Genomic DNA, 14,539 nt, shown 5'->3' on the forward strand with positions numbered 1-14,539 from the left:
GTGGAACTTCTTTGGCTTTTTATTGCAAAAGTTTTGCACTCAGCTCAACTCAGTTGAGCGCAGAGCACGAGCCAAGTGTTAAGTCCAAGACCATTTGTACTGCTGTTGTCCAAACTCATTTGGTCATGTTTATTCATTAATATAGCCCTGACCCACACGCAGCCGAACGCCCACTGACCGCTTAGCGTCTTAGCAGCCAGGCTAATTGCCATTTTCATGGCATTTTACAGTCGCAGCTAGGGGGGCAACGAGCGAACCGGGCATCAAATAAAAGTTAAATTTCTGTATTACGTATACGCCCTGGCTTGTGGTCGGCTATAGAAAACTAATTCTCCGGCGCATTGCTTCCGCAATTAGGCTGGTTGCTTTGTGCTTTTGAAAATCGAGACCCAAACGAACACATAGAGCTCAACTTAGATTATTCTATTTGCCACTATGGATGGTCTTCATTGGCTTTGGTAGCGAGTACAGTGGGTGCTCTTGAGTGTGCTCTTTTATTATTATTATTAACATTAATTAAAATACATTCATATTATAAATAATATTTTAATTAAATACCACTCTTACTCTTATAATGTCAAAGATGTTGATATTGTTTCGAAATAAATAAATATACTCCACTCAAAATTACTTTTACAAAATAATAAAAAAAAACACACATCTATTTGATTAATGTTTGCTTAAATAGTAGGCTCGTTGTCTGTTTTTGCCAGCGACTGTTTTTGCCCACTGTGCGCCATCTGATTTTCTGCTGATTTTAGCGCTTCTGTAATTGGAAAATCGTATATAAAATGAAATCAATCAAGTGTGCCAATGTGCACTATTGCGGATTGTGCTCCGCTTTATACAGACAACGAGGGTTGGCCTATGCCGCTGCCGTTGCCGTTGCCTTTACCATTGCCATTGCCATTGGTATGCTCAACGCCATTTTGTCTAGCTGTTGAAATTAAGAGAAAAAGAAAAGTTTGTTTTTTTTTTATCTCTGACCTCAGTTGATTTCCTTTCCCCATGCTTTTTCTGTTGTTAGTTGCAACTGATGGCGATGGCGTTGGCGTTAAATTAATTTGGCCGCTTTGTTCTTTACCGTACCACATACTTTTACACACACAAACACACCCATTCAGAGCTGTTGACGCTCTGTTATAAATATTAATGAACTGCTCGTTAAGGCTACATTTTCTTATCCAATTTATTTTGCATAGTTTCGAATGTTCGACAGTTTAAATCAAAATTAAAGCAGTTGCAACTCGGTTCGATTAGCTTCTCTTTTAATTTGTAATTGGTATTGAGAGTTCGTTAGCATTTCTACTCGCACTTATTATCAACACTATTCGTATTGATTAGTTTATGGAGAGTATATTAACTTTGTAGCAAAATATGAAACGCATAGATAAAGATGTTAGTATATACACATAAATTTTTGTTCGATTTCAGTAGCTGGAATTTAGATTTCAGATAAAAGTTTCATTAAACTACCCATTTACCAAACGTGGGGTTTGATTTTTCTCAGTCACGTCACGTAAATGTATTATTTTCTTTCAATGTGGCAGATTGAATAAAAGGTCCTTGACAATAGGTTCGAAGACAATCGGATGAGAAAGTGGCATACAGCCATTGTCCATTATTCAGCCATTTTGACCCTGTTCTGAGTTCGTAATTGCTGAAACGTACAACGAGCTTTGTTCTAGTACTCCGATTATTTTCCTAGATCTTACGACCCTGCTGAAAAGGGTCGATATTTATTAATTTTAGTAAAAGAGCCAGAGATCGATGCGTTCATAGAGACAGACGAGCTATGATCCACTCGACTGTTGGTGCTGTGGTTGGAGAGCAAGTTTAAAAATTTCCTTTTAGTAAGTATAAAAAATGTATTAAATTTTGTATGTATAAGGAAGCTGCTTGTGTTTTACTTATGGCAGGCAAGCGTTCTTTACAACTTGCTGTCAAGTTGACGCATTTTTAATGAAAACAACCCCTTCAAACAGTGAAACAAGGCCAAAATCAACAGCTGACGATGGCTGGCAGTTGCCTATGCAAAAAACTGGTAAAATTGTCTGCAAATTGAAAGCGAAATTTGAGCTCATTTTAATAAAACATATGCGACACTCATGCGGGGCCATGCAGGACCCACAAGAGCATACTCACAGAAACCGCATCGCTTGCCAATAATTCTTGCACTATCTTAAGAGACCTCATGAAAGAAGTGCATACAAAGCCGCAGTCGCTGTCGCAGCCACTGTGTCTGAGTTATGTGGAGGCACAGCAGCCATAGCAGAGAGTTGGCCTCGCCCGCACTCATGCCCGCGAATAGACCAAGTGTGTCCGCAAAGTACACACAAAATTTACCAAAATGTGCAAACGACAGACAACATTGCCATTGGCACAGTACGAGTATCTGTGTCCTATGCATGTTGCCTGCTTTTAGGCGGCGAGCAGTGCTCGACCAGAAACATTTTGCGGCCAACAAGAATAAAATAAAATAACTTGACTAAAATGCGACAAGAAAATTGTATTTCAACAATGGAAAGCGATTGCGGCGAAAAGTACAATAAAATGTCGCTAAATTAGACATGAAGAGAACCGCAGCCACAGCAGCGGGGCGGAGAGGGCCGCAATTGCATGAAATTTGTGGGGTAAGCACTTCCCAATGAGTTCAGGATGAGTTGGATTTTTAAGTACTAACGGAAGCGTTGGCCATATACATAAGTATAGCAGAGATAACTTGCTCTTGTTCCGATTGAAGGTACTTTTCGAGTAGGCTGCCCCGGACAATACAATAAAAGATAGTTATAGTTATTAAATCTAACGACTTCCGCTAAATTCAATTCCATTTCAATTTCCAGTTTAATTGAAAATCATCAAATAAACTGAAAACAGGACCTGTCCCCAATGTCACGTGCAGGTTTACAAAACACCATTTAGCAATACACTTTCGACAAATATAATAGCCGCAATTCAATTGCCCTTAACCCTATTAGCTAGCCGTGTTGTCCACGGGTCTTAAAAATTATGCGATTATCCTGATATTACAGCGAGCAAATGAAATCCACGCTTGTCCCTTGAAGTAATATCAAAGCTCCGTTGGTCGGGTGGCTCGTCCTCGAGCAGCATCACAGTTGTCGCAGTTAGACGTGACAATAACAACGGTGACAACGACACAGCTCCAGACCAATAGTCGACAGACAACAGAAGAGAGCAACTTTACCCACTTTGTGTGAAATAATGTCTTGGAATTTGCACGGGTATTTCCCGTTCCGTTTCCGCCATTCCCCCCTAAAGTTTAGTGTCAGATAGGAAAGCCCGCCTGCCAGTGCAACTTCTCAGATATTTTCAGCTCACCTGCGCGCAAAGCATTTTCACAGTTCGCTCGTTGCGATTTTAACAATTTTATTAAATTGAATTTATATCATTTACACGCTTGTCGACTTCAAGTCTAACGCGGCGCCGTCATCACCACGTGCCTATTAATTTCGCGCTTACATTTTATGTGGCCTTTTGCAGGCTTTCCGACTCGGATATACACGTTCTCGAGTTTTTCCTAGACATGCGGCCGCTTTGGAAATTTTTGCTTTCATGATTATTGATGCGGGTGAAATTTAATTGGTCGGTTCGAGCCAAATGTATCTGACTGTCATGCTGCCTCTCCGCCTGTTCGTCTGACTGGGCTGGCTGGCCATCTGGCTGTCTGGCAGTGTGGCTGTGTTAAATAGAATGAGGTTCACCCCGGTAGACCTTTGTACTTTTGACTGCCTGTATATCAGATCAAATTTAAACCGGCTAACGAGTTGAAGTTGGCTCTAAGTACACAACACTACTTGGAAAGAGTCTTATGTTGGATTGGGAACAATCGAATGGATTGGAAACAATCCATTTCTTTTTGCTATGCTTAAGTAAATCCTTTCGAATTTGGTATTTTTGAAATTCGTTATCAAAAATCTGAAATTTCTTCTGAAGACCCTACAAAGTCCAGTCAATCTACTCCTATTCGAATATGTTTCCGTGCGAATTCATAATATCAGATTTGTAAAGGATTTCTATATCTGACGTTGTTTTTGAAGTTTGAAATTGGAATGTTACAAATCTTTATTCATAAATGTTTAATATTTTGAACGATATCTTTTTAAGTCTAACTGAAAGCACGCTTCGTGCAAGTCGGGTTTTATAATATAAATATAAACTGAACTGCAAACCAACTAAAGGGGAAACTCGAGGGTTTTGTCCTGGAAGCGAAAACAAACTTTAAACGAAATGCCACGCGTGCCTACGCTAAAAATTTGTTTAAATAAAAAAGTTTTCTTATTTCACGCTAAGCGAAAAAGGAGTAAAACCAAAACAGTAGTCAAACAAATAAGTAAAGGAAAACTTTGACGCCGATACAATTTCGTAAAATGTCGAAAACTGTGATTGCACCGCCTCCACCGCACTTTCCCCATTTACAATTCAGAGTGGGGAGCGGGAAGAGAGAGCGAAAAAAAAAAATACTTTCTTAGCAACCAACTTTGAGTAAAATGTAAATACTTTTTCGGGCAAATATTATCACAATTCCACGCGGCTGCTGCCAGAGATACTAAGTAAACCGTGGGCCACAGAGCACAGAACGAGAAGTCGCCGGAAATGTCTAAAATTGCAATCAGCGAACCCAAAGCGGATCAGGGAATGGGTATCAATATACTGATGCTCCATAATCTACCCAAAGATGTTCTCTTTTGTCAAGTGTTTGCTGATCAAAAATTGCAGCGAACGAAATTTAAGCAAAACACTTGCCTGATTAAAGAGCCACAACGCCATTTTGGTTTGGTCGATTAGCCAGAAATTCGCTGCATAATTATCTAAAGCCCTACGCGATGCACACGGCTCGCATAAAAATTCATTGGCCCAATATTTCGCATACGCCGCGTGACGCTCGACAAACTGCAATGTGATAAACTTGAAGTGTCTGCAATGAGGACAACGATAATGGTGGCGATGAGGATGACCACATGGCCATTGGCAAGGACAGTTTCATGCGGGAGACTGGCGATGACTAGAACATGCTCGGGATGGACATCGATTACCAATTTGAGAACGGACTGCAGATGCGGCATGGGGCTTCCGGCTGCCATATTGCGCCTGTCCCTGTTAGCGCCGAGCCATATTAATCTGGTTAATGATGAAACTGAATCAGCATTTTAAACGAGCCACTGCACAATGAAGTGCCTGCCAGGATGACGTTCTCTGTGTTCTCTGCGCTGCTGTGTCGCATAGATGGTCGAGCCTGCAAATAAATTAGCTGTGGCTTTGCCTTGCCTCGGCCACTGGCAATAAAGTTGCGAAAATTTCTCCTTTTTTTTTTTTTGTGCCCATCCATTCTGAACCTTAACGCATCTCCATGCTAGCACATTATGGACGCACAGGATTCGGGCAGTCTTCAACGCTTGGATTTAGTCCTTAGCGACCTTTTCCACACACAACATTTTTTGAATGGTTTCCATTTTAGTATACGTGTAATTATGGTTTACGATTATGAGGCCCATATAGCTGATGATACAGATGGCATATTTTAATTCGTCGATGGGTCATAATATGTTAATAGTTGCCTTTTTTTTGTGCGTCAATTTTCCATTAAATTTCGCCAACATCTTTAAAACAAACAGCTTGTTGAGGCTATATGCCCAAATTGTTGTGGCCCCCGCCATGCACAGAAAAATTGCTCAATTATTCAAACGAATTTCACGCATTTAATTGTGTAAATTTAGCCAGGCATGACATGCACGCCGTCTGGACACCCCCATGGACAGCTCCATGCCCAGCCCACTTTAGCGCCCGGTTCAGGTTCACATTCAGTTGCAGGGCAACGGCAAACGAGTGGGCTGGCTAACGGTACGTAACGTCATAATCACCCCGAAGCGCACGTAATTGGCCAATCAATTGTGTCATTGTTCGCATTTATAACGCGGCCTAGGCTTGGGCCGGCTGTGATTTATGCGCTGATGTGGGAAATACTGGAACTGAGGCCAGGACTGGCGCTCATATTGCGAGCGTTGCAAGTGTTCGGCCTAAATGGAAGTTAGTAAAAAGAAGCGAGTAATAAGAATGCACGAAGCGCTTGAGATCTTGCACAACAGAAGTTTTTATGCAGTGTGTTTCTCTCTCTTTTTACCACTCTCTCTTGTTTTTTTTTTCTTTTTAATGTAACTTTGTAACAAATGCAGAAAACGAATGACAACTACCGTTTCCGGTACGTGGGGTGGCTGGGTGGCTGGTGGTCTCTCCTCGCCGGCTGTCACATCGAAAAATTACATGCCTAGCGCAAAAGTTTTGCCTCTTCATTATTCTAACATCAAGTCGAGCTGGAGCGGCAAGTCGACACGAGTTGCGGTTTGCAATTTTTCTTTGGCTTCCTTTGCCGCATTTTATCCCGCTGCCGCTGCCGCTCCCGATCCCGATCTCGTCCTGCATTTTAGCACAGTCTGACAAAGTGTGAAACGAGGCAAAAACTTCTTGGGCCGCACATTCCGGCTGTCTCAGACTGGCAAGGCGTGCCAAAAAATTATACACTGCATTTTAATCACAATTCAAATCAACGAAATCATCGTCTTTATTCCAACAGCAGCTGCCGCTTCGAGTTAAAACGCGAACGCCTGTATGTGGAAAATGGAAAAATGCCACTTGAGCAAAACTTTTCTGCAGCTTCACGTAAAGGCGATGCCGCTGTTGTTCCTCATTAACTTGCTGAGCGACAGTTGGTAACAAGGAGTGAGAAAAAACTGTCAGGAAATAGGCGATTGGTGTGGGAATTCTTTAGTTGTAGAATTGACTGCTTTTTATTTGCCAAACGAAAAATGAAAATATGACCAGTATTTCAAGCGAATTTCCTTTTAAATAATGTCTTAAACAAAAAATAGTTGCCATTAAAATGATCAACAGAGCAGAGCTAAACACTTCAACTTGGAGAAGTAGAAGCTGGCACTTATCAATTTTTTATCAGATCATCCCTAGTTTGCTAAATACCGATAGATATATTTGACTCAATATACTAAATTATATGTTGGCTCTCCTTTTTCATACGTTTGTTAAGGGAACTACATTTATTTCATTATATGTGTAGAAGAAGACACCTCTGAAATATTGGCTGAAAATAATCTTCGATTATAAAAACCTTATGGTTATAGCCAGGATCTACGGAAAGAATCAGTCGAAAACTAAGTTTTCTTAAAAAAAAAACTCATATGCGAGCTCTTGAGAGAAAACCATTTATTGTGAATATCAACTGTGCTAAGCTCGAATTAATTGTGAGACAACACTTAACACGACAAAAAGAAAATGTGCCTAAGGGTATTTTTTTTTCTTTTTATCTTAGCCACCTCGAGTATAGCCTTGCTCTTGCTTTTTTTTATTTTTTATGTATCTAAGATCGACACGTTCTTATTTATGGCCAGGCATATAGATAGGCAAAGACATTCGGTGAACATAAAATTATCATCCATTCATATGAGGACAAGTTATAAGCAGTGCAAATTGAATGGAAGGGTAAAATGCAGCGGTCTAATAATAATGTTGCTTTTATAGTCATATCTTTTCGCTCTTCACAGGTAAGTACCTATCAGCGTAATTAAATTGCTCCGGTAAAGTTTACCTTGTAGTTTTCTCACTCTAGCTGCAGCTCGGAGGAGCCGGGCGATAGAAATATGATAAATTGCCGCTTTTAGAGGCGCCTGCAGTAGCCGGGCAACCATCACAGACGCAGACATAGCCGCTGCCGCAGCCGCCGCAGTCAGGCAACATTTGCCGGCACATAAATTCAAAAAGAGCCGCTATTGCTGCTAACCAAATCTTAATTATAAATCTAAGGAAGCACTTGAAAAAAATTACCGCAAGCGCAGTGCGCTGTCCTGCTACCGAGTTGCAAGGGAAAAATGGAAGCACGAAAAAAAAAAACAACATAACAAAAAAAATGAAGCGAGTACAAAATGAAATGATGATTTAATAGAATGGTCTGCGGGCACCGCCAGCTGGTTGGCTGAGCCGAATGAATGGGCAAGACGAGCCAGCGGAAATGACTCCATAAGCTGCTGCAACCATAAACCGGAAGTTAACAGACTTTTGCTGATGTGGCAGTTTTCGTGCTGCTGCTAGGACAGGACGAGCTGGTACTGTGGGTCCTGAGCAGCAAAACGAAGCGGACCCCGGACACGCTCGGCGGGCAGTCTGCGAAATTGTGACAGCGCATGGCCGCAGGATAATCAAATAATTTTTTTCTCTTTTTTTTTTTGGGCATCGTCTTGCCGCCCTTCGCACAATTGCAGGCATCTTTTTTGTGGCTTCGTCCTAAAGGCTCCCGCTGCGCTGCTCTGGCTGGCTCGTTAAATTATTGTGCAACATTGCCACAAAATGCTAATTGCCGCACGATACGATCAAGGCACCGCACAGCCATCTTCATTCCCCATTTTTCACTCTTTGGATGAAAAAAAAAAACTTTTCCAAATTGCAGATGTCAATGAATTTTCCTTGGTTTTGACAGTTTCATTTTCTGCTCCTCTCCAATTTGCTGTCGTGTTCTTCTTATCGAAATGTGTCAAACTATGCTAAATTTTACTTGCTCCCTCCCAATATATCATCCAAATTCGAGTAAACCAAGGGTTGATCAATCTTTTCTGTGCTGCAATACCTAATTAAGGATATTCTGTCCCATTATACTGCCGCGTTGCATTCAGAAAGCTTTTCAAATTTATTCCGCCATCATAAATTTCTGCTGTAATTTTACGGCTATTAAAAATGTTCACGCCATTTATGCAGCAAATAAATGTGCAATTGTTTGCTCAATTTCATTTGTATTTTTTACGCTCGAAAAGTTGTGAAAGCAATAATGAATAAGAAGTAATAATTGTTGACTTTTTAAAGTGTTTTTAAAACCGGACAATCAGTTGAGTATGCGTTAACAAAATTTGCAATTGTGAAAGATTTTTATTTTAAGCATATTTATTTTACAATGAACGAAGGGACTCCGGGAGAATATGTTTAAAAGCGATCGGAAAGATCCTAGAGGGAATATATATTTTTTGGCTGAATGGTCAAAAACAAAGTTGTTTGTTTTTAAATATATTTATGACGATCTCTAGTATACCTATTCTTTATTGCCAATATTAGTCCTTACTCTAGCAGCAAAAGGGCTTTGCGATGGACTTAATACTGAACATGATTGACAACGCGTCTCATTATTTGACTTATTTGATACTTACATACTTTTACACTTATAATGAATTGCTAAAACTATTATTACTACTATACTATACCTTACTATTAACAGATTACATTATTAAAGTACAATATAAATGTGGTAAAATAATTGAATTATTTGAATCCCGGTCTAGGTATTATTTTCAAATCCAAGAACTCACTATTGTTTAGGTAAACAAGTATTTGGAAGTAAATAAAAGCGGGTACTAAAATTGTTGTAGTGTACAGGCTAATGACTTATGACATTATAATATAAATAGAAGATCTGTTGTACGATTGAATTTTATTGGGTTGTCATCAAATACGTTATGACATTCTGGCGTAACACAGCTCGTTCGCAGCTAAAATATGCCTCGTGAAGCTAGAGTTATCTTAGTTATAGTTTTGATATTCTATGCTACGCAATTAGCCGTTGGCCGTAAGGTAAATCGTATTCAGTTTAATTTGTAACAATTTATTTTCTTTATGTTACTCACCAGGCCTTTAATTCGCTACACTTTCGCAAGGTTTTTACCAACTTTGGACGCAAATATGCCTCAAACTATGCGGCACGCATTAGTCCAGATCACATGGCAATTAACATGACATTGGATATAATTCGACCACTAACTGTTGATCTTTGGCTGAAAGTGAGCATCGCGCAGCGTGAAACGAAAAGTAGTTATCGAACGATATTTGCCTATAATATGAATCTGTGCAATTTGCTTGGCAAGGGCAAAGGCATGAACGTCTTCCATAGTTGGGTGCAGAACATCTATAGGTATACAAATATGCCTCGAAGCTGTCCGATTAAAGAGGTAAGTTAAAAATTTCTTAAGCTGAATTATCGCCAATTAAGTTTCGTTAGGGAAATTATTACTGGAAGAACCTGCGACCCGATAAAGACAGCATTCCCGCTTTCATAATGACCGGTTATTTTCGCATTGATTCCTTGTTTTATTTGCGGGACTGGGCCAATGATATGCTAACGAATACCTCAATGTTTGTGGACATTAAAATGAAGTAGCAATACATTGACATTTCAGATAAAAATATATATAAATTGGAAAAGCCCATTGGCTGTTAGTATTATTTTTGTTATCCACATAAAGAGGATAATCGTGTTGTCGGCAATTTCGGGTAGGGAGCTTGGTGATAGTGTAAGAAGTTTTATTGTCCTATGAGAATCAATTCACACACGAACTGAATATTTTATTTGTATACTGCGAGTAAATCTTGCAAGACTATAGTCCAATCGTAATGCTTAGATACTATTGAAAATAAACGCATGTCGGCTGCCTAATTTGGCATATTTAAGCCCCATGAATTCTTTATGGCCCCAAGGCTATCGCTTCAATCTGATCGCTAACACAATTTTTCACTTCCGATTGAGCAAATCGTTGCACGTGCACTTCGCATAAATAAATTAATGAGCCTCAACCTGGCTCTGGTTGGATTTGTTCCGCACGCGACACGCGCGACCGTTGTTGCTGGACAAGGATATGGATAAGAATACGGAAACAGACACTAACGGGGACATGGACACGAACAGGGGTACGGACACATGGGGACATGGACATGGACAAAGACATGGACACGCAATTGAATGGCGGACAAGTGCAGCAGTTGTTGCCACTGCTGCTGTTGGCTGCGATTTATGCGAGTGGCAAACTAAGCGCAAAATAATTTAAACACTGACAATAACAGTTGGCCAAAGTATTTCCCTTAACAACTCGCCAAGCTTACCCGGCTCACGACTCGTGCATTCTGCACACTGCAACCGACCATCCACCCAACCGACTCGCCATGCGGCATCCTGGACCCGCACTCGACACGTTCGCACGCGCTGGTAAGTACGCAACGTTTTCAGTGGCTTCTTTTCCTTTTCTGTGCTTTCATTTCCCCTGCTTTCATTTTGCTATCATTGCACTTCCGCTGAAATCAACGCAAAATCAAAGCGTAATTTCTTGTATTTGTCGCCATCGACAAATGTAGGAAGCGTCGAGCACTGCTATTGAAAAACTCCCGATCCCATGCATTGCAGGTCTTTCGGGAACATCCTTGAGACAAATAATATTGGGTGTGGCAAACGGGGGTACTCAAGGAAATTGCCATCATTATTGTTGTCGTGCTTTGTGTTAAATAACGTTTAGCGTTTGTTTGGCGTGAAATTGATTTACAGTGCGAAACGCTTTTGCGTTGATTTCTAATGCCCTAACTAAGTAAATGTTAGCCGTACTATCAAGCAGGGGTAGTCGCTGCCCTTATACCTTTTATCCAATGAGTGGGTTAGGGCTGTACGAGTTATAAGTGCTTAATCAGCAAGAGGGTCGATTTGTTCCGTTTGTTTCCCTGTGTAAAGATTAGCATAACATTTTAAGATTCAGTTTATAGAGCATATCTTGGATATTGCAGTAGTAGAATTTTCACTGGTTAAAATGTTTAATTTACACATAGCTATTTGAGTATCCGAACACGCTCTCTCTCTCTCTCTCTCTCTCTCTGCTATAAATGGAACATCTGGCAAATTTTGATTCATGCCGCTTGAACTGAAATAGCCCAATTAGATGCCGCAGCAGGATTTGAACTAATTAAACAAAGCTTACCTGAATCACTGATTAGCACTAGTCAAGCGGGCAGCTGAGATGGCCGCAGGCGATGTCAGACACAGGGCGCTAGGGAGGTGCCATCATTACACACACGCTGTACATAATTATACCAGCGGGAATCATGGCAAGCCCCCTCTTTCTCACACACACACACAAGCAGCTCTGTGTTTGAGCCTTAGGCGAATCGCTGGAAAATTCTGCGAAAATTATGCCAGGCCGGACTGCCTGGTGAGCCAATGACAAGTGCAGGTGGGCGGCAATTAGGAAGCGATAAAGTAAAAAGTACACACGCTATCGAGAGGAGGCGGAAGCAGCTACGACAAGAAGTAAAATGGAGTTAAAGAAGCCGTTAACAGCAGCTCCTTTTGCTGTGTGCGACAGCTGCCAAGCGTCGCAGACGACGACGTTGATGACATCGAGGACATTGTAGCTAAATTGAATGTTTTATTTTCGATTTCTTTTTTGTTCCATTTTTCTCCCATGAATGTGTCCCATCGATAATCAACGGCGTTGCGTGCCACATGTTGCAGCCTTGTACAGGATATTATTATTTCTCGTGAGGCTCCAGGCTGCAACGTCGCCGGGACTTGGATGGATAATAATAATGTGCGACCTGAAATGATTGCGATAGCAGAAGCGTCTGTTAAAGCCACCTCTTGATTTATTTCGTGTACTCGATCAGTTGTACAGTATAGAATCAATTATGAGGGTGATCACTCGATCCTCTGTTTTGGTTTTGTACTTCCCATAGAATAAATGGAGCTGGCCACGGTACTCGCCAGGATATAAAAACTGGTGCGTCATCGTGGAGCCCAATTTCCAATTGTGTAGATAGTAGTAGCCCACCTCCACCGGGCAGTTGTGCATGAAGTTGCTGTACTCCAGCATGCTCTTGAACCAGCTCTTAAGCAGTCCATCCTTGACATTACTCACTATGGCACATACATCGAAATGATGGCTAAATATAGTTTGAAAGTTCTTGGCATTGGCCACTCGCAGTTGGTAGTCGACGTGGGCCTTGAAGCCTCGCTGAATAGGTCTGGCCAATTCCATATCCATGTTAAGGGTTTTATTCGCAATCGAAACACTAAAGTTCTTGAAATATTTCGTATTGAAAGTATAGTTGGTGGCAAGAAACTCGACATGGCGTTCCTGCAGAAACATAAAATTGGTGGTATTTCCAGTAACTGGCTGGGCAAGACTTACCGCTAGACTGGGATACACACTAACACACAGCATCAGGCCAATTATTAGCAATGCTGAACAACAATAAAAGCGCGACGGTAGCATTTCGACACGTACAGCGACCAATTTGTAATAATACGAACAATTTATAAATTACTCAATAGATCCACTCATCTGTTTAAATAACCCAAAAATCAATTAGATACACGCGGCTTCAATGCTTCAAATAATTATTTATTCAGCTCAATACGAAATTGTTGCTAGGATAAGCATCAGCTCGTTATGAAGCGATCATCGATGCACTTGTTTCTGTCATTGAATTTTAATGAACTACACACGCTAATAGCCGGCATGTGAGGTACAGTCATAATCAATTTAATGTTTCACTTTTTAAAATGATTGATCTTTCTTAGCTAAAATATATCCTAAGGAACATAATCATAAAGAAACTTATCCTGCATACTTGAAATCTAACCGAGCATTCCAACTCATTATTAAAACTTTCCGTAGAATCATGGCTTAAAGCTAGATTGCTAAAGAGTTTTTTTTGGAATCTCAGTGTTATCGGATTACTTCACCATTATCCACCAAAGGAATTGGTTGAAAATTGTGTTTGACATAAATAAATAGTAAGCTGAAACTTTTGAGATGCTCGTTCTCGGTTTGAGATCTTGCTTGCAGTAATGAATAACTTTATGCCAAACACAGTTGTTTCATCCTAACCCAATGTTAAGTTAGGTGATGTTTAGTTCGGGAACTAGGGTTTTGTACATCGGAAGTTGGAGAGTTAGGATAAGTACTGTCAAGGTTTTAGCGTAGCCAACAAAATGCTTCTTTATAAAATGATTATGCATAATTATTACATTGGCTCTTACCAATTTGAGATGTTTGCCTTTAGGATTTGGTATATTAAAAAATAATTAAGAAAAAATTAATTCATTTTTAATATTGCATAAGTGGTTAAGTCTATTACGAATTCCTCCTGCTTCGATTTGAGTTTTCCATAGAAAAAGTGACAAGTGACACGATAATCGCCAGCAGACAAATACTGAGGCACCAGTTGTGGATCCACCGTCCAATTGCGCAGAAAATAATGACTCTTGGTTACAGGGCAGCGGTGCACGAAGTTGCTACGATCCCACATGCTCTGGAACCAGGCCTTGAATATGTTTCTTTTTATTGTCGAAACAACCCCACAAGTGTCCATTGTGTGGGCAAAGACGCGTTGATAGTGTTTCGTTTTACTCAATCTGATCGAAAAGTCGACGTGCACATTAAAGCCACGGTCAAAGGTCTTTTTGGTGATCATATCGAGGTTGATCGTGTTGTTAACGATGCTCATGGTGAAGTTATCAAAGTACTTTGGGTTGTATTTGCACCCGCCAGATTGGATAGTTATGCTAGACTTTATTGAATGAACATAAGAAATATGATATTTGTGGATATACTATACTCACGGCTACCGCAACTGGCAGATCGCAGATCAAACATAATAAAATTATGTAAAGGCCGTTTATGCAGTGTATGAACACTCTCATTCCGATTGCAAA

The 14,539-nt window shown here is 40.5% G+C and overlaps 2 protein-coding genes and 1 long non-coding RNA gene across 3 annotated transcripts in view; 2 read left to right on the top strand and 1 right to left on the bottom strand.

Annotated features, from left to right (window-relative positions):
* The window catches only part of LOC6622393 (uncharacterized), a 73,544-nt gene extending 63,199 nt beyond the window's left edge, over positions 1-10,345 (top strand). The window contains exons 3-4 of the mRNA XM_032434721.2: positions 9,696-10,013; positions 10,064-10,345. Of these exons, the coding sequence (XP_032290612.1) occupies positions 9,696-10,013; positions 10,064-10,222 (477 nt within the window). The 3' untranslated portion in view covers positions 10,223-10,345. The remainder of the gene's footprint in view (positions 1-9,695; positions 10,014-10,063) is intronic.
* LOC138911097 (uncharacterized) lies at positions 6,945-8,820 on the top strand. Its single transcript, XR_011416406.1, has 3 exons — positions 6,945-7,271; positions 7,340-7,571; positions 7,637-8,820. It is a non-coding gene; the product is annotated as an uncharacterized lncRNA (long non-coding RNA).
* A 2,137-nt stretch (positions 10,346-12,482) lies between the features above and the next one.
* Positions 12,483-14,331, bottom strand: LOC6622403 (uncharacterized). The gene is made up of 2 exons (XM_002047898.2): positions 13,963-14,331; positions 12,483-12,956 (listed from the first exon to the last, which is right to left on the bottom strand). The coding sequence occupies exons 1-2, from the start codon at positions 14,329-14,331 to the stop codon at positions 12,483-12,485; spliced, it is 843 nt and encodes a 280-aa protein (XP_002047934.2).
* Between the last annotated feature and the right edge of the window lie 208 nt (positions 14,332-14,539).

This window comes from Drosophila virilis, chromosome 3 (genome assembly GCF_030788295.1).
Source record: "Drosophila virilis strain 15010-1051.87 chromosome 3, Dvir_AGI_RSII-ME, whole genome shotgun sequence".
Classification (NCBI taxonomy): Eukaryota; Metazoa; Arthropoda; class Insecta; order Diptera; family Drosophilidae; genus Drosophila; species Drosophila virilis.

What these genes read in the sequence shown, in the direction of transcription:
- LOC6622403 (XM_002047898.2), bottom strand. Translation starts at nt 14,331, where the DNA reads ATGAGCATCGTTAACAACACGATCAACCTCGATATGATCACCAAAAAG. An exon ending in AATCGAAGCAGGAGGAATTC is followed by an intron (nt 12,957 to 13,962) that starts GTAATAGACTTA and finishes ATGTTTCTGCAG; the next exon opens with GAACGCCATGTCGAGTTTCT.